Source organism: Acanthaster planci, linkage group LG11 (assembly GCF_054643075.1).
Source record: "Acanthaster planci isolate LZ-2023a linkage group LG11, COTS_SCS, whole genome shotgun sequence".
Taxonomy (NCBI): domain Eukaryota; kingdom Metazoa; phylum Echinodermata; class Asteroidea; order Valvatida; family Acanthasteridae; genus Acanthaster; species Acanthaster planci.
This window is the reverse complement of record NC_141787.1, coordinates 12,745,767-12,769,391: the sequence shown is the minus strand read 5'-3', so window position 1 is coordinate 12,769,391 and position 23,625 is coordinate 12,745,767. Positions and strand designations below refer to the sequence as shown.

Below are 23,625 nucleotides of genomic sequence, written 5' to 3'. Positions count from 1 at the left end.
CAGTGCAAGTACAGGTCCAGCAGTATGACATGAAATCCATTTGGAACAAGGAAGCAACACATTTTTTAAAAAGTTGGAATGAGAAACGCTTGATTAACTTCACAGCCACAGTTGATTAACAGAGGCAGATCCAGCATTTTGCAAAAAAAGGAAGTGCCCGGCAGTTATGAAAGGGGGGGGGACACCCACGATGGAGGTAAACCCGAACACACCTGTTAACCGGATGTCACGCTAGGTCAAACAGCCATGTATGGTACATGTATCATACACTGTAGGTTGGAAAGCCTGAATAAGCCAACCGGTATACAGAACATAGCAGACAGTGAAAAAAATGAAGGTGGGAATTCATACTTAACTTGAAGACGCTTCGAAAACATTTCCATACAGTGTAAACGCCCCACCCTTACCGTGGTGTCCTTGAAAACTTTAAACACAACAAATTGTATGTAAATAGCTGACACAAAGTTTCGGTGATGAATTCATGGTATTCCTTTGACATGACCGCGAAGTAAAGTGTTCGGAAAATCAGATTACATTTTACAGACATTGTTTACGATAAAAATGAATGCCAGATTGCGACATCAAAACGTCAAACCTCTAAAAGGGCCGGTTCCATTTAAACATTTTGGGAAAATCTGTACACGGATTCAGATCTTTTTTTATCTAAACATTTAAACGTCCCACCCTTGGAAGAAAAGTTCTGTTTTCTAACAAAAACAATGGGATTTCGACACCAATGTACGTATACAACGGAGTAGGAGAAATGCTCCACCTCTACTAGAAATAGCAAGTCTGTCACTGTTTCTGATATACTGTATTACTACAATACGATTAGGACAAAAGTTCCTCATAATCTCAAATTTCAAACTGGTTTCACAGCGCATCAAAGACAGAAAGCAGAAATTATACACAGCAGGGTGCAGAACCATGAAATGTTAACTGTTCACGTCCTTGCAACCATCCACACATCTCATCAATGGTTCATAACTCACCGGGGGGAAACTGGTGATGACAATGCGCACATGCAGCGCGCCAATTCAATTTCACTAGGGTAGATTATCCCATCAATTATTTACCAACCAGCTGATTACCTTGGCAATACCTTTACGAATATTCATGATCCTACAAGCCTTTGTTTTTCTTTCGTTGTCTTTTTTTTCCCCCCTGAAGTGTTTTTTTTTTCCTTAACAGTGCAAACCAGGTTGAAACTTCACCCTTAATGAGTAATCACCCTTGAGCGTCACACAGGGATGTGAGTGGCCACATGCAGCACAAAGCCGAAAACAGCTACTGTAACAAAAAGCTGAAATTTAAAAAGTTCCAAAAATTTTGTACAGAGCAGATGTACCAAAAAAAACTTGTACATATCAGTACAAGTACAGGTCCAGCAGTATGACATGAAATCCATTTGGAACTAGGAGGCAATACACAGATGTACAAAAAAAATCTGAAATTCAGAGAAAAACTATATAAAAATGCAAAAAGCTGAATCCTCACATCTCTGATCGCAGGATACTCCTGCAGAAAAATCCCTAGAAGTGTGATATTATCCTTGAAGGTTTGAGATATTCACTCCGTAAACAGGCATGTACATGTACGGTGTCAACATGTGTTACTGCAAGTTTCTTCCTACATGCACACCTACATGTACATTTATGTATACTAGGTTCGCTCGGCACACTGAAGTGATTATCGTCCATGATTCTTTTTCATGTCCCTCAACTGTTCCTCTATTCTTTATGCACCCTGGCTTCAAACTGCCCCATGTGCGTGCCAGACGCAGGAACCCATCACGAGACTGAGATGACAAATTTCACAGATGAGGAAGTCTCCTCTGCAGTCAATTCCTAAAAAGGCCATGTAAACTGTTAATATTAAGGAACAAAGCGGGGCTTGATTGCTCAGGACCTAGTAAAATAAATGTTTCATACCTGCCCGGATCTGCTTTGACATATTTAAGGAATTGTGCACCGAACTGGAATAATGCACACTCTTCCTGGAGGACGTACAGAGAGTACACTGTGTAATTGATGGCGCTTTCAGTGCTATCAATTGCTGCTGCCGGTATGAGTTAAACCACCGCTCTTATGCACCTGCCAATTTACAAAGATGAACAGTGCATGCTGTATACATAAATTAATCCGTGTAAAATTTAAATAAACTTAACTTCTATTGCCAGGGTTTTTTCTTCAACAAAAAGAGTTGCCAGCATTCACATTTTTTGAGGGCTTAACCAAAAGAATTTACAGGGCTGCTTGGTGGGACTTGAACCCATAACCTGCTGTTTACTAGTGCAGACATCCTGCCCATTTCCCCACAGCCGGTTGGCATTATTTCTGGTGACAGATTAATAGCCAATGTGTGCATACACTGCACCAATTTTGTGGCTTCACAGGGCAGAACATTTCCGGAAAGACTATTAGGGTCTCCTACGGATTCAACCTCTGATTTAGGTTCAACTGAACCGTCTGCTGCTTACTTTGGTAATGAGTTCAGCAAAAGATCTGACTCGATATTTTCCCCAAAATTCTTATACCAATCCACACTTATGGTAAGGGGGCTACATGTACCGCTAATTTGCAAATTGGTACAAAGTCACCTTTGAGCATTCAAGTCGCTGTATTCAAGAATAACTTGAATTGGGGAATTTTGTTTTTTGAACAACAAAAAGAATAGTTTCTCCAGGTACATGTACCTCAATTCTTCTGTTGTGGAGATGGCAAATTTAACGGTCACTGTACATTTCAGAAATTCTAAGAGTCACCTGCATACAGATATATACAATACTACCTCATATACCTGCATGATGAGTTCAGTATGCCTAACAGCAAATGCTTACAGGTGCTTCAGACAATTCTCGATGTTGGCCAGGCATAATAATTGCCCCATCGCGGGGCCATTTGCTCTCTTATTTCGTGGTTGCGCAAATAGGTCAAGCCACACAAATTGAGGGATCTGGGGGAAAGGCTGGCCCATAATCCAAAGATATAGTTTGACATGGCCGCAAAATCTCTGTGTAAACGAAACATCATCCCGTCGTGTCCCACAATGAGTGTGTACGCAGCTCACAATGGGCCGGGACTACTTAGGCCACCGATTAATAACCGCGCTGGGTGCGGGGAGGGAAATGGCAGCGGCCTGCTCCCCCGCGAAACCCAAAACCTCTCGACAAACATGCCAGCTCGTGGCTCGGGCTCGGCATATCGATATGTAGTCCTACTTACAACAAATTGCCCGTTTTCGTTGTTAAGATGAGCCCCTGGTACGGAGTAAATCAAGCTGGACTAGAGTATACTGGGGTAGGAATAAAAAAAAATTGTTCCAGAGTACGCCAATTAGAGACCAGGTGCACAGAGTGTAATTCATTTGAGAGCCGAGAGGTGGAACTTTTTTTGCTTTCAATGGGCGGTCGCTGTACGCACTGTAGTTTGCTTGGCTGAAGCACCGGATCAAATAAATTGTCTTAATTTCATTGCTGACACCGGGGCAAAGGACTTTCACCTTTGTTAGCAATGTTCACTCGTGTTTTGCTGATACTGATTTTGTTAAGCTGATCAAATACTATAGGCCCAAATCCCATCATCACGAAAGCGATGTACATACCTTAAGTATGTTTGTATATTTTGTGTCCGACAACCTACAAAGCACAATTATTTTTACAAGCAGGCTGTGACTCAGGAACCAACAATTACTTGCTGTCAGTCCATTTATAAATTTATGACTCACGACTCAGTCCTAAGTACTCATCAGTGGTAGATAAGTGCATTTTCAGATGTAGGTATATGGGAGTGATGGCAAATGTGAGTAAGTACATGAACTCCCTAGATATATTAACTGTATTGGTACATGTACTGTATACTACTCTGTACGTATGTACATGTATTTCTGAAGCAACTTCTACTATTTGTAGTGGCAGTAACACATTGAAAACCACATGCAGAGCTTTGCGGAATTGAAGGCAAGCATGGCATGCTCAAAACTAGTAATAAAAACTCATCTGAAAACTTGCAAACCCAGCTGTACTGAGGCAGAGTGCTCATTTTTGAGTCCAAGCCGGCAAAGGGGTTGAGAGTTGAGACCATGAATCGAAACAGAATTTGTCCAATTGTCACAATGTCCTCGAGTTCCGACTTACAGCATTTCAGAGAGGTGTCCTCTCTCACCAAGATGTCCAACGGCTTCCTCTAGCATCAACCTTGCATCGGGTACCATCTTCTGCTCAGTTTCACCGAGTGTCTCATTTTTCACATGGGACACATCTGAATGACTCTCTCAATCACACTGCATATATTTCAATGTAGAAAAAAATAGCAGGTGCATGGCTACACCTCCTGTCAAAGTGCACATCTGTGCACAATTTTTACAAAAACTTTTGGAGTGACAAATTACCTATAGTGCCTATACACTGATCAGTTTTCAAAAATCAGTGTGGTATGAAATATATACGGACATTGTCACTCAAGGTGCTGCATCATTAACCCAGCACAAAGAGGGGAATAAAATACTTCAACCACTCCCCACTCCCAAGGGTGCTATGCCTGAAACTGTCTCTGCCCTGGTGGATACCCAATGACTCCTAAGAAGACAAATGACTTGACAAAGTCGTCAGTTTATTCTCATCATTGTTATTATCAATTCGACCAAAGTAATATAATCGAGTTTAACAGCGTACATAAAAGCAAATCAAGGAAAACAATATTACTAGGATGAACAAATACCAAAGAGAACAAATAGGCAGATGCAGATGCGGGAACCACAGGCCAACAACAATCGAATACGAGGTCGAGACACGTTACTTTTATGTGGGTCAGGGACTGCAAAAGTACAATTTACTACTATTACACATGATGTGTACAGCTGTTTGCCTACAAACCCCTTACCAAGAAATGAGATGACAATTTTGGGACGGCATTTCTGTACTTAAAGAGTTGCGTAGTCACACCCGACTTTAATGTGAAAATCGACCCAACGACTTGCATCGCCTGCTCCCGTAAAGTCAAGATTTTAAAAAGTTGCTCAGGGCACTACGGTGAGTATCAAGCAAGTTATTCAAGACAATGTAAGCAGAACTTAGGAGCGGGCACATCATCGCCTCACCGGATGAAAAAAAAACTGAGGCGAAGGCAATCCTGGGGCACTGAGCAGGGAAGGCCTGACTGACATTTTCAAGTGGTCACTTTTTATTATCACCCGGTCCAACCGCGCAGTCAATTTCCAGGTCAGGAGAATCTGAGAATGTTTTTTTCTCCTTCTTCTTTTCCTGTTTCACAATTCGGCCAAATCTGCACCGATTGAAGGATAGATGAGATGGGGGGGAGGTTGCACTTGCCGAGGCCCTGTAGAGCATTGTCAGAGATCTGTCCTGAAATTCCTCCAGTGAAACTCCACTGCAGTGGGCTGACCTTCACTACTGCTATGTGGGAGGGTGCGCAGGAAGAGTGGGCAGGTAACTTGTCATTTTCTTTTATCAGTCGATGATGGCCTTTTAGATATCTATTATTTATTTGGGACTTTACAAGACCATATACATCTTTACTGTCGGGCATGCTTGTACTGTAAGCAGTTCTGAATACAAATAAAGTCTCTAATAATATGGCTGCCACTTTCTTCAGGATTTCCAACAAAAGTGACTGAATGTCTTCAAGCGTTAAGACATTATTGACAGGATCTTTCCCTGAGTCCAACTTCACATGCAGTGCAGGTGCCCCAATTGCAAGGTCTATTACATTGTAAGTACCAGTGAGTGGACTGCACCAGAACCTTCGTCCACTTTGCAAGACTCTCCAATACATCCTGGTGGTTTGGGGAGGCTCTGGGAAGCAGGTCAGGGTCAGCAACTACCACTTCCTTAGTTTAATGGCACTGTGTGCAGACTGATATTATTTCAAAATGAGATATGGTGAGCATTCCTGATTCACAGCCAAGGCAACTCAGGTTCCTACAAGTGTACATGTATGAGCACGTACTGTACATGTATGTCTGTGGGCTGCAATGTGAAGCACATTTGTCTTGATCAATCTAATGACTCCGTAGACAAATTAGAGAGGACTCTTTATACTGTAACTGAATCCAGCGATATTTCACTGGACATTCCCAATGACCCTCTTTAATGGCAAAACAGCACTGTGTTACATGTAGGTTTTGTATGGAGCGACAATCACAGAACAGTTTGTTAATCCGTGATAGCGTTACATACTCTGCGTTTGTCCACGCCTCATAATGACATTCCACTGACGCATTTGTTTTTATGGATATACCCAGTGCATAAAATTTCCATATGAATGTGCATCAGCCCTTAGGGTCTGGACGTACAGGTAAGCACCGCACGCTAGTTGCGAATAACATTAAAGGTTTAACACCGGTAGCTCAGCCTCTCCATAGAGCACGGCCCACAGGCTTTAAATGGATGTACATAATGTACACATGTACATGTAGGGTCACATCAAATGGCGTCAAAGTATCACGTGACCACAAGGTTTGCCTGAGATCGGCCACCACTGTCATGACTGTACAGCACATGTAGGCAAGTGTTTGGTAAGTAAATGTTGAAGCTTATTTCCCCACAAAGAATTTGCAAAAACTGGTAGCACAATGCTTACCAATTCATGGTTATTGTTACCATGCCAATCCAGCACTATAGGTGTTGCCCAACATTTGTTTCTCATACACGCACTTTTTGCCATTTATCTCAGCTTTGATAAGTACCGGTACAAGGTAGTAGTCATCTTCCTGCAACTGAGTTCTTTACCTGCAACACATACATGTACATGTAGGTGCACTTGCGTGTCAGGTCATCTGAGCCGGTGAGAGCACCCTATTCTTAAACTTTCAAACTTCTCAAAACATAGCGTGCGTCTGCTGACTGTTAAGCTAAGAGTTGCCGGTTTTTATCCATGTACAGAAGAACAAATATTTGTGCAGGACGTGAATGCTCACTTGACACCAGTGTCTGTTCTTTATATAAGCGTTTTCTAATGCACAAGTTGATTTCAAGTACTGACAGTCCATGCATCTGAGGAATGGTTCACTATGAATCAGTTGAGGGCGAGGAAAAAAGGAGAAACGGCCGTGCTTGAGAAGACACTTAACAAAAGTACGGCACACCAACGCTTTTACTTTTGGAACACAGCCAAACACTACACCCAAGTTCTATATTTAATAATGCTCTGCACCCACAGACACAATGAGCAATGTGGAAGAGAATTATGACAATGGCAGGTCATTATTACCCTAATGCACCCGAGGGTCTTTTAGCAAATTATCTCCATATGCATGCAATCCTTCAGCAAAGGAATACACAATAATGAAATCTCCTTCATTCAAACCTACCGACATCTACATGTACTGGTACATGTCTACACCACTGTAGTGGAGATTTTTTTTTTTTGTTTTCTTTTTAGTCTACGACATCCATTTCAACTCCAAAACTGCACGGACGGCTATGGACAAAGACATGATGTGGAGAAAATGAATGCCCTGGAAGGGAACGAAACATAAAACCCTGGCGTGCCAGCAGGCTGCGGGGCAGGATTGGCTGCTGAAAAGCTGCAAGACTCGTGGGGGGGGGAGGGCTGCTACTTTCTTAATTTATCCCCAGCCCTTTCCAACGCCCACTTGGGTCATTACCGGGGATTAAAACAGAGAGGCTAATCTCCCCTCGTGCGTGTGACCCTCCATTAATGCCTCCGATGACCAAATGGACATGAACAGGGGGTGTAAATGATACTGTGAGTCGTTTCTCGGCTGCTCGGTGGGAACAAAGAACTCGACCACAGCTGAAGTACCCTCCAAACTTCTTTCTTTTTTTTTCTTACTGTTTTTTCCAGCGGTTACGGGTTTGGTTTCCATTTTGATGATGTACTGCTGAAAGACAGGGCATTGTTGGAGCTAGCTTGTACTGGTATAAATTTACGTTTTGGGTGAAAAATAAAAACCATGCATGTCCACTTTGCAGATTTTATTTCTGTTTTGGGGTAATGAAATTCACTTGTTATCCTGCAGCGCACATATCTATTACTTCCCAAAGGTAAAAGTAAAAGTTTCAATTTGTGAGAATGGGTGTGGAAAAAATTGTCACTGTATGAAAAACGCTCGCCAACCTGAGATATTTACTTAAGTCTTTTTTTCAAATGTTTTGGCTATTTAGGCATTATACATAATTTCGGTGATGACTGAAAATCAGAACGGTCTACTTGTACACATCTTCATTAACTTCAGCCTTCCCGATTTTTCTTTGCTTTTCAACTCATTCTTCTGGAAAAAGCCACTGAGTACAACAGTTTCTGAAAACACGTAGCAGTGTTTCTTTCGCTGAAATTTGCTTTCCAAACTGAAAATTCCTTCCTTGGAAGACATTCTCAGAATAGCTGGGTTTCAATAATGAGACAAAAGAATGCATGATTTGGCAGAGTGTTTCTAACTCTTGTCAGCTGGTTTTACACATGTCAGGTTTGGACAATTTTAATGCAAACGTGAACAATGGAAATAGGGCAGGTACAAATACTAGAAGCTCTTGCCAACAAACACGCTATTTTCAGTGCTGTTTTCTTTATGGAGACAGAATTAATTTTGGCAAAAGCACCAAACACACTGCTCTGAAGAGCACCCCGCTGTGACAACAAGAGCAATTAACTTTCTGCCAGCAACTTCCCTTGGCCTCGTCAATCCACGCAACGAGAGAGCAACACGCGAGATATCGCTGGCAGCAAAGATAACACTTCGCGAGGCCAAAAACTGTGGCTGGGGAGGAAGGGGGGGACGAGGAGAGGTCTTGTGTTTATGGTTGCCCACTCGCGCTTCCCAAAAAAGTAGGACTACAAACAGGTGATAAAAGTGTCAGTCGGAGGGGGGGAATGTGAACACGCTGGGAGGAGCACACAGCTCGTTTTTTCCGGCTCCCGCTCACAAGTGCGAAACCTAATTTCGGCCGCGGCTCGTGTTTCCCTTATCTCTCACGGGGCAGGGCTCCCCTGCTCCCGGGGGAGAAGAGTTGGAGAAGTCTCGAGCAGGTTATATTCAGGCAGGGCTGCTGCTGTCAAGGGTGCAAGCTATATAAGCATCGGGTATTCCGCTTAATGTGAGTACACACTGTACATAATTTGCGACTGCTCTGTAGTGTTTTGTTAGTAAGCGTACACTTGTATCCTCAAAGGCAAGGGAGATATTGGAAAAGGGTTCTGGAATGTATGCATAACTGATGGAATGAACGATTTTTTGAAATTTTGAAATGCAACAGACAAAAATACATGTAAATGCAAGCACTCCACACCAATTACATCAATTAAATTGTAACACGCGTACAAATTTATGTAGTTCCACCATTTTTGTTCCAATGTGAGGCACACAAGAAGCTTAATTTCCTCTTTCACCCCGGACAATCATATCTGGGGATAACGACATCAATCAAAACTGTGACTCATGACTACCTACACAATGCACTGGCAATGGTGCTGGTCGCAAGCTGTGCTGTTAAAACTTCACAGACTGTGACAGTAACTGACATCTGGAGACTTCCTCCAAAGGGTACAGGTACCAGATCTCTTCAAGGAAACCTTACTGAATCATCACAATACACCCTTGTGCAGGAAAGTACACAAAGGAGTCTCAAGCCTTTAAGTAAACCGGTACAGTGATAGTAATTCAACACTGTATCTTTCTAAACCCTGAAAATCCTCCTTTAAATAACCTGGTAGATTTCGAGGGGTCTGGGACACTTACATGTACCTGTAGCAATTTAACCCTAACACTCCTCAGTCCTCCAACAGATGAAGGATTGAGGAGGGTTAGCGTTAAATATCTTTGAATTGGACTTTCATACACGTACATGTACAAGGTCATCTGAAGCACATGTACATTCAAGTATGTTTGTACATGTAGCTTACGGTTCTGGTAGGGCCAACAGGTATCTTACATACAGGTACCTAACCCACAAGCCTTTCAAAGATTGTGGGAATTTTGGGGGATTGAACTATGTTGGGTTTTTCAGTTGGCCTTGTTCCTACAGCACATACAGCAGGGTAAAATTCGGGGACACTGTCTGTGTTTTTTTTTGAGACCCAGTAACCTTGACACACAGAGACTCTTAATTGGTGTTGGCACTGCCACACATTATCAATTTCTGACCAGCAATGGGGCATTTCCTGACTGAACTCTGTACCGGACTGGGGAGAGGGAAATGAGAAATCTATGGCGTCAAACGAAGGGAAGAGAAGAGGGGTGGCTTGTTGTGAGGGCCAAACAAAATCAACTTATCCTCCATTTATTAAACAGTTATTAGAAAGTATAATCCCCCCTAAAGTATTAGAGGCACTAATGCCAAAAGTTACAAATATTGACAGACACTTGGTCACTTCCCTAATTCAGTGAACTTGTGTGCAAAGTCTACTTCTCTATTCTCAACAGGCATTTCTGCCCTGAAGGTGGGTGCACATTGACCATACACCATACATGTAGGTTCACGTAGGCCTAGCTGTGCACATCCTGTACAGCTCCCAAATGCAAACCAGCCCCATCACCCAATTCCTACTTGACCCAATCCAACAAAGTGAGTCACAAGTTGCAAGAGCAACTATTGAAGGGCCTTTAAAGATGATGTTGCATCATGTAAATCAATGGGAACCATTCACATATTTCTCATATTTATTGTCCATTTCAATCAAGATGCAAAAATGTACACACCAAAACAAAGAACTCACTTTAGAGTCATTCTATAAATTAAGGGTCCAAATTTTTCGGGTCCCTGTTACATCTGGCATGATTTTGTAAGTTCAGAATACATTCTCAAATTTCCAAGAGTGATGAATTAATACAAATTACCTGCCAAACAAACAGAAATAGTTTGAAATCAATTTCAGTGATATTTCCAATTAAACTGACAAAGGTCAGGTGTAACAGGGACCCAAAAAGATTACACTTTTGGACCCCAAATTTATAGAATGACCCTTTACTCTTCATCGTGCAAACCAAAACAAAAGTACATGTACCAAACATTTGGCCTTAAGATTCAGTTGGTGGGACACTTTCCACAGTTCTACACATTGGAGTGAAACTCCTTTAGTAAACTTCCTTGGCAGTTTTTCAAGAAATGTTACTCGATCCTTCCAAAACCTCCACCGTGCAGGACACAAAAATGACATTCAACTTTAGTTTCAAAGGCGCATCAAGCCACAGGCAAAGTGAGAGCCGACTGACACTGGCGAACAGTAACAGAATTTTGCACAGGAAAAAAATGGACTACAATTGTTTCCTGTGGGACTGTCTAAACTGAAACACTGGACAGACTACAGGATGCAGTAGGGAGATAATATGGTGCGTTTAGAAACCCGAGTGTTTTTTTAAAAAAACTACCAAGGTACATGTAAGACTGCGTGTTCTGGCCAATCAGCAGTCTCAAGAGGAATGACGTCAGGGACTGACCGGGAGACTGTTGGAGGGGCTATGCTTTCTTCGCACCTTATAGTAGATTCATCCGGTGGGATGTGTTATTGCAAAGAGTCATTAACATATTGATTTGTATACTAGACAAGTTTCCATCTTGTGTATAAATTATGTAAACTATCAAGTGGCACACTGCTTTCAGTTACAGCTCACCAATGTAAACAAGCCCTAAACTGAGACTACATGTAAGTCCCACTAGAAATTCTGCACTGAACCTGTGTGAAGAGAAGATTTCACGGGATGTACCGACCAAGGTGTTCGCAAGCTAAAGTCCACTGTTAACTTCTGAAATGAAGAATTTCCAGTGAAGGTACAATGCTTTGTTCGGGAATGTACCGGGGAATGTACCGTACAGCTGCAAACTTGGGCTCGGAAAGAAAAGAAAACACTAATTCAGTCAAACAGAAAAAAAAAGTCACTTGGATGCTTACCTATCCTGCGCAGGGAGTAGTTCAACTGGTGGATCTGCCGCTCCAGGAACAACACGGCAATCACCACCACTACAACCAACACCACCGACAGTCTGTTCTGCAGCATGGCTCGATGCGGAATCCAGGAAAACTTGGCCATCGGACGAGAAACTGAGTTTCCGTCTGAGCAGTGGGGGCCGACGCCCTCCTCCAAAGGAAGACACGGCAGCAGTTTTTTTTTCTTTCCCCGAGGTGAAAAGGAGATTTCTTTTAATACGGTGCTCCTCTTTACGCTTTGGCGCTTATGGCGGTTGGCATTACTGCCTGCTGCATTCAAGGGCAATAGCCCTGGATCTGGTAGGGCTAGCAGGTTGTTCACCAGGCAGACAGCTCGCAGTCCACACTCAGTTTTGTGACGGTATGTAGTTTTGCTTCACCAGACACACAAATGTGCAATGTTGTGCTTTGAAGATGGAAAACTTGCAATCAGGAAAGAAAGCCCCTCACAGCAGTTTGGTTCCTGGGTTGAGATGATCTGCAGCATAAGTGGAGAAAAATTGAAAAAAAAAAAAAGGTTCAAATCAAACAAAACTTATTCCCTGTGCAAAATAGACACACAAGAAAAATGCTTCTGTGAGACGGCTTCAAAGCCTGATAAACTACGTGTGATACAAAATAAACTCACCAAACACCACAGGGCTCAAACCAGAATGAAATTCATATGTAACAGGCAAGTCAAGTACAAACAAGTCAAAGAGACACATATGCACATGCTTTTACATGTTCATTCTTGTCAACAACTTCCACCTTAAAACTGCCTTTGACCACTGACAGTTCCAAGCATCAATTTCCGCATGATTCTCTTTGAGTCACATTCACAAGACCGACATTACAGTGCTGCATGAAGGTGTCTGAATCATTCGTCTTGCAACGAACAGTACGAGGGCCCAAGACAACTGCGTGAACGTCAGCTTCCTCCAGGAGCCTCAATTTGGCAGCAGTCAAACTTCTCAGCGTAACTAATATGCACCAGTGAGTGAGGGACCGTACTGCGGCACATTTCAGAGTGTCAGTACCTCGGGCACCGTGTCAGTCCGGTGGGGAATACAAGAATGGATGATATCGGCAATATGTGTCCCTCAGCCTCGGAGGTTCATGTGCGCGTAGATTTTGCCACACACCGTGGGTGCATCTACCATACTGTCCTGTTTTTGCATGCACATGTACTTCAGTCACCATGCATTCCCTTCACTGAGACAAACTCTGCTCGGTGCAAGTGTGATGTCGTCGTTGCTTTTGAAGTAAACCACCACCGTCTTGTGCCAATACAGGATTTCCTGGTGTTAAACACTCAATATGTGGCTGTCACGAGGCAATACATTGTATATCATAAACGGACCAATGTATGTTTGAACTTTTGAAGAGAGTGTATCAGGATATCTTAATTGTGGGTGAAAAAAACATCTCATCATCTATTATTAGAGTAAATGTAAACAGCTGTCCTAACATTTGGGATAGGTACCCGTTGTATTGATGGTGCAACATGTACATGTACATGTTTGGTCACAAAACTGTGTTACTCATGTCTGAAGCAGTGACCACTATGCCCAGTCCAATCCATCATGAACAGTGCCCCCACTCATGTCGAACTGCATCCCCAGAGCACCCAGCCTACATGTACATGTACAGTAAACTGTACTTTTCAAATCTCCGCTGGTTACATTTATGTGGATATTTGCTCTACTGATTCACTTTTCCACCCCCACAGCTGGTCAAGCAAAACACAAATAAACGTACAGCTATGAATGGCGTACAGCTACAAAAAAGCCAATTTGGGAGTCTGGAAATGTTTTGCAGACTCCCGAGTTGGCTTTTGGCACCACTGGGCCAGTGGTGCCAAAAAAGTGTAACAAGTCACGCCAAAAAGTAATACTTTGTACATGTAGGCCACTTCCCGCCAAATATAAGCAGGGGCCTGCCTCCAAATCACACTCTGCACACATATCGAGTTCAAAGGTCCATTTATCAACTGAATGATAATGGAAGAACCCCCAGCCCACTACACAAAAATGGCCAACATGTGAATAAAGTCTAGTGAGTGGTATATGAATGGATATTAGACCCTAATGCTTTCCCACACATATCAGTACAGGGTAAGTGAAAGTCCGACATGTTTCTGTCTTGTTTTTTTTTTTAGTTTTGTTTTGTGTTTTTTGTTTTGCTTTCAGCCAAGACAGGTTGAAAAAGAACAGAAAGTAGGAATGTAACCCCAGCATCACACTTTTCTCTATGTTTACGCGTATATGTTGTGTGCGATTGATGGATGTGTGCTATTGGTTGATCGGGCTGTTCTAGCACCATCAATCGATCTCAGATGAAATCTTTGGCTTTGAATTAGGAAAGAAAATTCGATCGACTGATGGCAGAGTTGTCGACAGATGTTGTACAGGATCGACCAATAGCACAGTGCACGAGCAAGTTCTTCAGATCTTTGCGGTCGTACTAAATAACGTCAACACAACGTCAACACACCCAAATCACGTTCTAAGTTAACAGAAACGCAATTCCATAGCAATATAATGTTTAAAATACAATTTGGCTAACAACAGTGGGCGACATTTGGGGAGAAAAAGCCATTTTATTTCACGAAAATAACACCCTCCGTACAGCCACGAAAGACGGTAGCCATGTTGCCTCTCGGATAGACGGACCATACCATTATGCTTAGGGGGTCACCTTTATACAGTAAACCATGGTACCGTCGAAACGCAGTGAGAAGGCAAGATGGCGGCGAACGGCGGCGCTGCTCAGAGACAATTTTTCGGCGTGAAAAAACTCCCTTGAAATGTAGTAAAATGTAAACTCCATTAAATAGAAGTTATTGCTAAGCGTATACATTACAGTTTGATACGTCTGTTTTCAATGCATTTTGTAAGTGTTGACGGTGTGTCGACGTTACTATTAATGTGTTGACAGTGTGTTGACGCTGATTAGTACGACTCGATCCTCGAACTACAATGAAAAAGTATAATTCACAGATAAAAATAAAAGTCCCATGCTGCACTCAATCAACCATGTCAACAAGGTTATTACACGTATGAAAGGGGTGAAACTGAATGATACATGTGCATTCATCTCCTTGTTTCAAATGGAACAATTAGAAAGAGCACACACAGACAAGCTTTAAACGCTTCACAAACATGAACATTATACCACGGAGGAACCATGATTATACACACACACCGTGGCACACCAACATGCTTGACAACCATGACAACTGCTTGACTTCAAACATGTACACATGTGCATCATGAAGCTTACCTACAATGTACATTTACGTGTCTGTAACTAATGGTAACACTGCAGCCGTACCGCTCAAGCGATAGATCCACACAGGCAACGCTCCCGCGGTCTGCCACTGAATGCAAAGACCAGCGTAGTCCCACGGCCGTGTTTGGTCAGTTCAGAGCGTTTTGGGAAAACGACCAGTCAGTAGGCCTACCTTGCAAAACGTATGGCCGTAGGAACTGCCAAGCCTCCCAATTATGAAATATCACAAAAACGTCACTTTAACAGTTTGAACTTCATTCAGGATGTTTCCGATCTTTGACAACTTTCTTCGTCTTCACTGTAAAGCACTCCGGCACTATTCGTCCACAGTATTGTCAGTAATGCCATATGTACGAACATTGTACTACCACACTTGTCATGCTTGTGTACGTGTGCATGCAAGGTTTTGTTTTCTTTGCATAGTCTCAAATCAGCCGTAAGCTGCCCATAAATAAACGCGATACTGCAATCACATGGCACTTCCACCCCTAGAACCTAGCAGGCAGTTGAATTGACAGCAAGTCGCTTTAGTTACATAAAGATGTCTCGACTGCTGGATCGAAGTCTATTCAAAGATAGTCAGATAACCCGTATTGTGGTAAGGGGAAGAGAAGGGGAATATACTGTATGGCGCTGTAAAGGGCGCCCCCAATATTTTCTAAGATGGCAGACCCTTTGGGTCTTTTCGCCTTGTTTCTCTGCCTTATACAGGTTTGTGATTCCTTATTTTGCAGCGTTTTGTGCGTGAATATCGTTGCCATGCGGTTGACGAGGGCCTCATCGTGCACTCTACGTAATAGTTTTACTTTAAGCTGTGTATCTGGCTAGAACAAAACGTTTTGTCGTGTGGCAGGTATGGTATAGGACACGTCACCAGGCAGTCCGTCCGAATGCCGCAGTGCACCCAAAACTTTTCAAAAGCCGTTCATTTTATTTGCTACGAATGCAGTTTTCCATACAGTAGGCGCCTTAATTCATGACTTCGACTGCGTCTAGAATTCCGTTGATTTCACCTATTTTCGTTGAGGTTTATGCCAAAATAATTTTTGTTTGTGATGGACAGATAACTATTCATTACTTAGTTACAGTGGCAATCTGCTGGAGACAATTTTGAGGTTTTTAGCATGTTAGTTTAGTAGCATAAAGAGACAACGAATCAGGCCTTGACATTAACGGTTGTCCGATTGCTCGGGACAAGAAATTTCTTCTTTCGCTGGGCAAGTAAAAATTAAGGACGAATTGCCCAATGGACAGGTACTTTTTTCTTGAAATAAAAGTGTCCATTTTTCATGGCCATGATGAATCTGAGAATAGTAGTCAGCAAATTTACCTTCGATTTGTTGTTTTCCTCTTCGCAAAAGCTTATAAAAAGTGGTAAAAAGTAAACAGCCATGTGGTGTACAATGATTTTTTGCATCATTACGTACATGTACAAACTCGTGTATTAATCACGCTGTACATTAGCAGGGCACCTTTCCACACAAGCATTACAAGGAAAATGCATACACAAATAAACTGTAAAATACCCTTGTGTCTTGGTACCAGACCTCATTTTTATTGCATGCACGGCACAGCAGAGCTTTGATGGCCAGAGGCTCGAAGACTGTTTTACATGTGGCTGTGACTTCAACATGAGTGAATTTTATGAGCTAATTGTGTGTGTACTTTTTGCATAGGCAAAGGCAAAATTGTCAAGTGGTTAAGAAATAGCCACTACCAAACTTGTTTGAGTGATGCATCAGAGTTCTAGGCACACTGGGGTGATGTATATTCATGTCGTATTGTGGCGTAGCAATTTTATTAATAGTAATTGGTTGAAGGAACTTACTGTCCCCGCACAGCATTGAACAACTAAACCAGGGTTTGGGTAAGTAAAATCTTACCACAGGTTGGTAAATTTTCAGTGCTACTTGCCCAATGGACAAGTAGCTAAAAAAATTAATGTTGAGGCCTGCAAGGAATGTACATCTGCAAGGACGAAATTAGCATCATGAATCTTGCTCGAAACAGCACTTTTTTCTGTGGCACCACATCAAAATTCCCCATAAAATTGAGAGACCAGGTCTCACTCTTCCAAAATCAGTTAATTTGGTGACGATTTGTCTGGGTCAGGGTACCTTGATTTCTCAGCTTATCTCCGGGAACAGCGAGGCAATTCTGCCACCATGTTGAATGGAAATTTTTCTGCACGCTGATTGGCCAGAGCCGCTGCTGTCAAAATTCCTGGATGTACAGTGTTCAAGGCATTTTTGGCCAGTTGATGTGTTTGCCAAGCACCAAGAAACAAAATCAACAACCATGTATAAAACACGAGAGATAACCTGACATATCTTTTCAAATACATGCACGTTTTATTTCTTCTCGATCAAGGAAATTACATGCAGGTTGTTGAAAATCCTATAAATGAAAGGGAAACTTCACACAGCACACCGTAACAACAAATTAGCTGCTGTATGATTGAGATACATGTCGGGTATGCAGCACAAATGAAAAATATCATCAATGCTTTCCAGAACAAGGAAACTTATTGCAAGAAATGGCATGTATACTGACAGGAGCATACCTTTTAAACTACCATTTCTGTGTTACCCATATTGATGCAGGTACATATTGATATAAGTACATTAATAAACTGGTGAACAAAATCTGTTTGCTCACTATCCTGACACATTTAGTACATTACAGTTTGCACAAAATGTTACAGACTCTGACGTAAGTTACAAAGCCAAGTTCTCCTTGGAATTATGAGTATACAGAAGTCGTTTCAGTTTTAATTTGAACATGGCTTGCAGCAGTCTACATTGATGGTCGGTTATAAAAGATGTAATGTTGGAAGATGTATACAACAAAAATTCTACTGCAAATTGTATCATTTTCCTAAACTTTAATCCTATAGGGAGTCTTCAAACTCCTATTCCTAGAAACTGTCATTAGACAGGTGATCACTTGACTCTAATAGCAGGTAAAGTTGGAGAAACATTATCAACAAACTTCTCATCACTCGTAGATGAAGAAGACGGAGATTCACCATCAGATGAGCCTTCTTAAAGCAAATTTATCCTTGGAAGTGTAGGTCCTCGTAGTTTCTGCAAGCCTGCATCCTGGCCCACAAACCTTATTATCCTTCCTTGTTGACGCTGTGCTTACACAGTGCAGAGAGTACAGGTTGATTCAAATACGAGCTAACCTGGGTACAAGTTAACTTGAGAACGTGTTCACTTGGGTACAAGTTGACTTGGTGTTTAATTTGGAGGTGTGAGTTAACCTGGGTACAGGTTAAAATGAGAACCTATTAACTTGGGTACAAGTTGACTTGGTGTTTAATTTTGAGTTATGAATTAACCTGGGTACAAGTTAAAATGAGTACCTGTTAACTTGGGTACAAGTTGACTTGGTGTTTAATTTGGAGGTATGAGTTAACCTGGGTACGAGTTAAAATTTCTGTATGCCCTTTAAAATGTGGGCAGGGCATGCTAAACTTATTTGGAGAGGGGAATTCTCTCAAGAAGAATAATTTGTTTCCAATGAATGGGAAAAGCATGGCCACAACTGAAGGCATGAAAGGCAAAGCCAAGAAAATCCCCTTCAGTGACGTCAAAAACAGGAAAAATGCTAGTTGTCCGGTTCGTAAGTGTGACATCACATCAGTTTAAACCTCACCCACAGCGCATGCACTGCACATAGAGTAACATGCATTGATCGCCGTTACCGTGGAACCGGAAGTTGATGCACAGCAATCGTCCAATGGGAGCCTAAAAATCGTGGCGCGTCCACCTTTGTGACGAAGTCACTTACGAACCGGATAGCACCTTGTCATGTTTGTGCACGTGCCTTTGCGGTGGCCGCACGCACAAGATTCCAATTCTTGGTAGTGACTGCCAACACGTACCCCAGCAGAGGTTTGTTTCAGAGAGTGGTGCGCACAATAAACCCCGTAGTTGTAGGGGTACAGCTTCGAGATGGCAGAATGAGGGTGTTTTTTCAAAGCATTACTGAATGTCAGGTGATGTTGATGTAGTTACACCCTCTTGAAGTCACTTTCAAGAGGATCAAGTATTCCAAATTAGATGGAATACACAAAAGCGTAAGCCAGTAAGCTAGTGACAAAAGTTTATTCAAGTTTGATTTCAATTTTTCTGATTCTCGTGTAGGTAGCCCGTTCGTCCGGCCAGTTTGAGTCTGCAGCTCCACCCATCAGACAGGACTGCTTTGCACTCGGTCTGTCTTCCAATCTCTTGTGCAGCTCTTGTGGCATCCTTCCAAGTCACGGACTGGAATCGCTGGTGCCGGACTGCCAGACGTGCTGTCACAAAGACAACGATGCCGAGGATCACAAGGTGACCAGTCGCGCCCACATCTTTGCCCCCCCTTCCCTCTTTTGTGTTTAAGAGAAGATGTAGCTTGTTGATAGAGTAGCTGATTGGAATGGTTAAAACAGCGTATCAGGAGATGAAATTTTGAAGTTCTGTGACTGGTTCTATGTATGTCAGTTTGAGTCTTGTGTGCCAATTTGATGTTATCTCAGCATGCGTGCACATCAAGAATTAAGGAATTTTTTTAGGAAGAATTCCATATTGGACAACACAAATTTTAAGTGTCACTGTGGGGCCCCTGTTCATTTCAGGGGGATTTAAGCAAGGGAAGTGGGCTCAGGGGCACAGGTATGAAAGTGAGCTAAACTTGTTAGTTGTGACTCTCAAAAACTATGACCTTCCAATGTGGAATTCTTTCCAATTTTTGTTCATTTGATAAGGCAGATAAAATGCACACAAGTCAGTTAAGGCAGCTGCAACCAAGTCTGAAGTCCACGTCATGCAACAATGAAAGCTGAAAGTTGGGGAGTCAGGTTGGCATAGTGGCTCTTTCCTCGCCTTCGGCCTCTGGGCCCTAGGTTCGAATCCCACCAAGGTCCCCATTTGGATTGGGTTTTCAGTCCCAGCCTGATTCCTTGGGTTTAATAGCTGGAATATTTATCCGGGGATTTCCTCCCACCTCTAAAACTGAAAATTTCTTCATTGTCTCCTTAACTGTCACTTCATCCTTTTATTGGTGCTAAATGGGCTTTTGGATGAAAATATTGATAGATCAATAAATAAGTACAGAATGAGGTGTGCATTTAAGCATATGCAGCAAAGTAGAAGAGTCTTTGCTGAATCGTTTGTGAGTTAACTTCTTTGCTTCCTCAGTGGTGATGACCACACAACAAAGTCATGTGTTCCTTTGCCCTCATAGCTTTATCCAAAGGCAATCCTGGAGGTATGTAGCTGAAAATTGGGGAGATTTCCACAGATCCAGGGTGAGTACGTGCTGTGACCATCCCCTATTTCTAACAGGCGTTCCAGAGTCGCGCCAAACCAAATGGATTATGAGCGACCCAATCAAATATTGGTTTCTGATAGGTGAACTTGCAAAGGAAAACTGCATAAACAAACCAAGTCTCTCCCGAGTCATCACAACGGCTGTAACTGCTAATCTTTCATCCACTGGCATGCCTAGTTGTGCTTAATTGTATGAAACATAAAACGTAATTCACATCTCGGCTCAACTTTGGCGCACCTGTCTGAAATGGGGTGTAATTGTCATAAAGACATGTAAGTGATATTTCTGTTGTTGTTTCAGTCCAGTTCTGGTTTTATTTGGCAAGGAAGGGGGGTTTTTGCATATAATTTCCAGTGCAATTACTCAAGAGATTCAGCTTAAGAAATTTTTCATGTACTGTTTACAAACCACCAAAATAAAAAACCTCAGGACAATAACTTTCAAAAGATTTTGGAGTAAAATAAGAGAGGCACCTTTTATTTTAGTAGAATGAGTTGAATGCACAAAGGTATTTTTCTTGCATGTTTAAGATGGTAATACATGTACATGTAGTTAGTAACCATCTTCTTAATTTGGCATTATAAATCTACAATCTCATTTGGCTACTTATTCATTCAAACTGAGTGTGAACACTAAGATTAATGATACATAAATTGTCCAGCAGTGGATAATGTGTACTGTTTATGTACCAATTATTTGGTCTGGGATCAATGTAGGACTGGAAGGACTCTTCATATTCTGCTACACACAGAAATCAAAGATTGTTTTCTCTGCACTTGTACGGATGTTTTCACTTTCTTTCAGCCTTCGTCAAGAGCGAACGGTCAAAAAGCTTTTCAAATCTCGAGATAAAGGTGAATATTTCAGTCCTTAATATTTCTGACTACAGTGTACTTGTGGGAGGTTTCAAATCTTGACCCCCTTGTTTTTTGCCCATTTTCAGCTTCATCTTCAAAGTCGTAGAGCTAGACTCCCTGGTCGAGTTTGGGCGGCCTGTTCTTGACACATTTCTTGTTCTTGCACTTGTATGGCGGGAACACAACCCAAGAATACTATTCCCGGAACAGGATCACACACCACCTTCAAGATGGCTTACAAAGCCGGAGACAATGGGAATTTTTGGCAAATTAACAAAAATAATTTTCCATCACAGAAATAAATGTTCCTTTTTAAATAGTACAGAATTCAGCCCAGTTTCAAACATTTACCCTCAAAGAACGTACATGGATTCCGCCATGTTGCATGTTGCTTGCCACTAACTTTTAGCGATAACTGGTTGTATATTCCCGGCGTCAGGCCAACAAATCATAAGAGAACAAGAACAAGCCACCCGAACTCAGCCCCTGGGTTCAGACCCTGTGACACAGTGAAGCTTGTCTTTTTTTCTGCCTCATGGTTTCGACAGTAACCATTTGAAACTAGTTGTGGAGATCAAGATGAAGCCAAAGACTAGAGCCTAAAGGTTGCCAAGGCAGTCAATGACTGGGTACTCTGAGGCGGAGTTTGAGCAATGAACACCTGTTGAATACCAGCACCTTGCCTCTGGTACAAAATATCTCCAGGGTACCAGGCAACAATTGACCAGCGGTTGACAGATGGTTGACTCTCGAACTCCACCCCCCCTCAGTTTTAGTCCCGCTTTAGTCATGTTGGATCTCATGGTGGCTAGTAAGCTTGACACTGAAGCTGGTGGGTTTTACAGTGAGCATACTTCTTGCGCTGACAACTGTTGTGTTCTATTGCATTAAGCAGGACGTCGAGACAAAATTCTTGGGAGGGGAGAAGGGCTTGTCAAGTTTCTCTCTTTAAGTGACTTTCTTCTTTCTCCGTTATTTCTTCCTCGTGATTAGTACAAGCGCGGGGCAGACCCAACCCTCAAGTTCCTGAACGAGAACCAGAAGGTGGAGGAAACCCTGAGCATCGAGAGATGGAACACGGACACTGTGGAAGAATTCCTACAGGAACGCCTCCTGCCCTAGACCAAAATCACAGTCCATAAGGCCATGCAGAAAAAGATTCTTGTTTCCTGGTCCCTTTCTCAAGAAAGTCTGGCATACCTGCCAATTAGAAATACTAATTATTGTAATGTTTTGATTTGTAAAAGCAGCACAGGTGACCATTAATCCATATGCCACTTTTTTTTTTCTTTGCATGGCCTTAGGGACCAGCAAGTGTAACTCAACGTTGTGAGACACTTTTATGAAGGCGTTGTGCTAAACCCTGACCGGGGCACAGCACCTGATGCGTAGTGTGTCACGACAGAATTCTACATCTGTGTAACAAGAAGTCTTGGTGTGTTGTTCAATACTTGGTGCAACGCAGCACAATGCAGTGCAGTTTGAAAAGTGGCCGTCTTGACATTTGTTCCCTTTAAAATCCCTGATACTATTTCTGTTCTTAACCCTACGCAAACCCATTTCCCACAACTTCCACACCTAGATTCCAGGATTTTAAGGGACTTGGGACTGAACAAGCCCAGCCGCTGTTAGGTTAGATGTCTCTATTTTGAGCACAAAAAGTATGCCATTAATTTCTTACAGTGACAGATTCTGAGATTTCAAACTTCCTCCGAGAAACAAGTGACATACTTAGTGAAAAGCATTTCCATTTTTTAAGCACTTCCTCCTAACCAAGATATACGTTGTACTTAGAGGCAAAATTATGTGTGAATAAGCCTTTTGCGAGTTGAATTTGAATAACATCTGGTACACCGAGTCTACATTCACATGAACATAATTTAATTCTCCATACTAGACACTCTTGCTTTTACCTCGTGATTCGGGGCAGGCTTTTGCTTAGCTACATAAGAGATGCCTTGCACCAATACACCGTTTTCAATGTGTAAGAAGGGCACAAAGAGATCAGTCCATTCACGAGATGGTTGCTATGGAAAAGCTTGCCCGAATCATGAGGTATAGCAACAGTGTCTTTGGTCTGGGGAATTCAGATTGTTGTATGTGCTATCAGATAATTCAGTGTACCAGATTTTATGCAAATTTAACTCACAAAAGGCTTATTATTTCAAATGGCTTTTCTTCCATGTTTGTTCACATCTGTTCACATTACAGTCTGGCTGTAATTTATCATAAATTCCTACTTGGATACAATAAAAGACACAATGACTGGCAGT

At 42.2% G+C, this 23,625-nt stretch overlaps 2 protein-coding genes across 7 annotated transcripts in view; one reads left to right on the top strand and one right to left on the bottom strand.

Annotated features, from left to right (window-relative positions):
* The window catches only part of hs2st1 (heparan sulfate 2-O-sulfotransferase 1), a 74,955-nt gene extending 59,347 nt beyond the window's left edge, over positions 1–15,608 (bottom strand). The window contains exons 1-2 of one of the 6 annotated variants that reach the window (XM_022250624.2): positions 15,168–15,608; positions 11,868–12,381 (exon numbers count right to left, since the gene is read on the bottom strand). In XM_022250624.2, coding sequence (XP_022106316.1) covers positions 11,868–12,006 — 139 coding nt within the window. In that variant the 5' untranslated portion in view covers positions 12,007–12,381; positions 15,168–15,608. The other 5 variants (XM_022250625.2, XM_022250626.2, XM_022250627.2 and 2 more) reach the window with 5 other exon arrangements.
* A 147-nt stretch (positions 15,609–15,755) lies between these two features.
* On the top strand, positions 15,756–23,623 carry selenof (selenoprotein F). Its single transcript, XM_022250631.2, has 5 exons — positions 15,756–15,887; positions 19,328–19,513; positions 20,409–20,472; positions 21,300–21,349; positions 22,346–23,623. Exons 1-5 carry the CDS (start codon positions 15,840–15,842, stop codon positions 22,472–22,474), a joined length of 477 nt encoding a protein of 158 aa, XP_022106323.2. The 5' UTR covers positions 15,756–15,839; the 3' UTR covers positions 22,475–23,623.
* Positions 23,624–23,625: the final 2 nt, after the last annotated feature.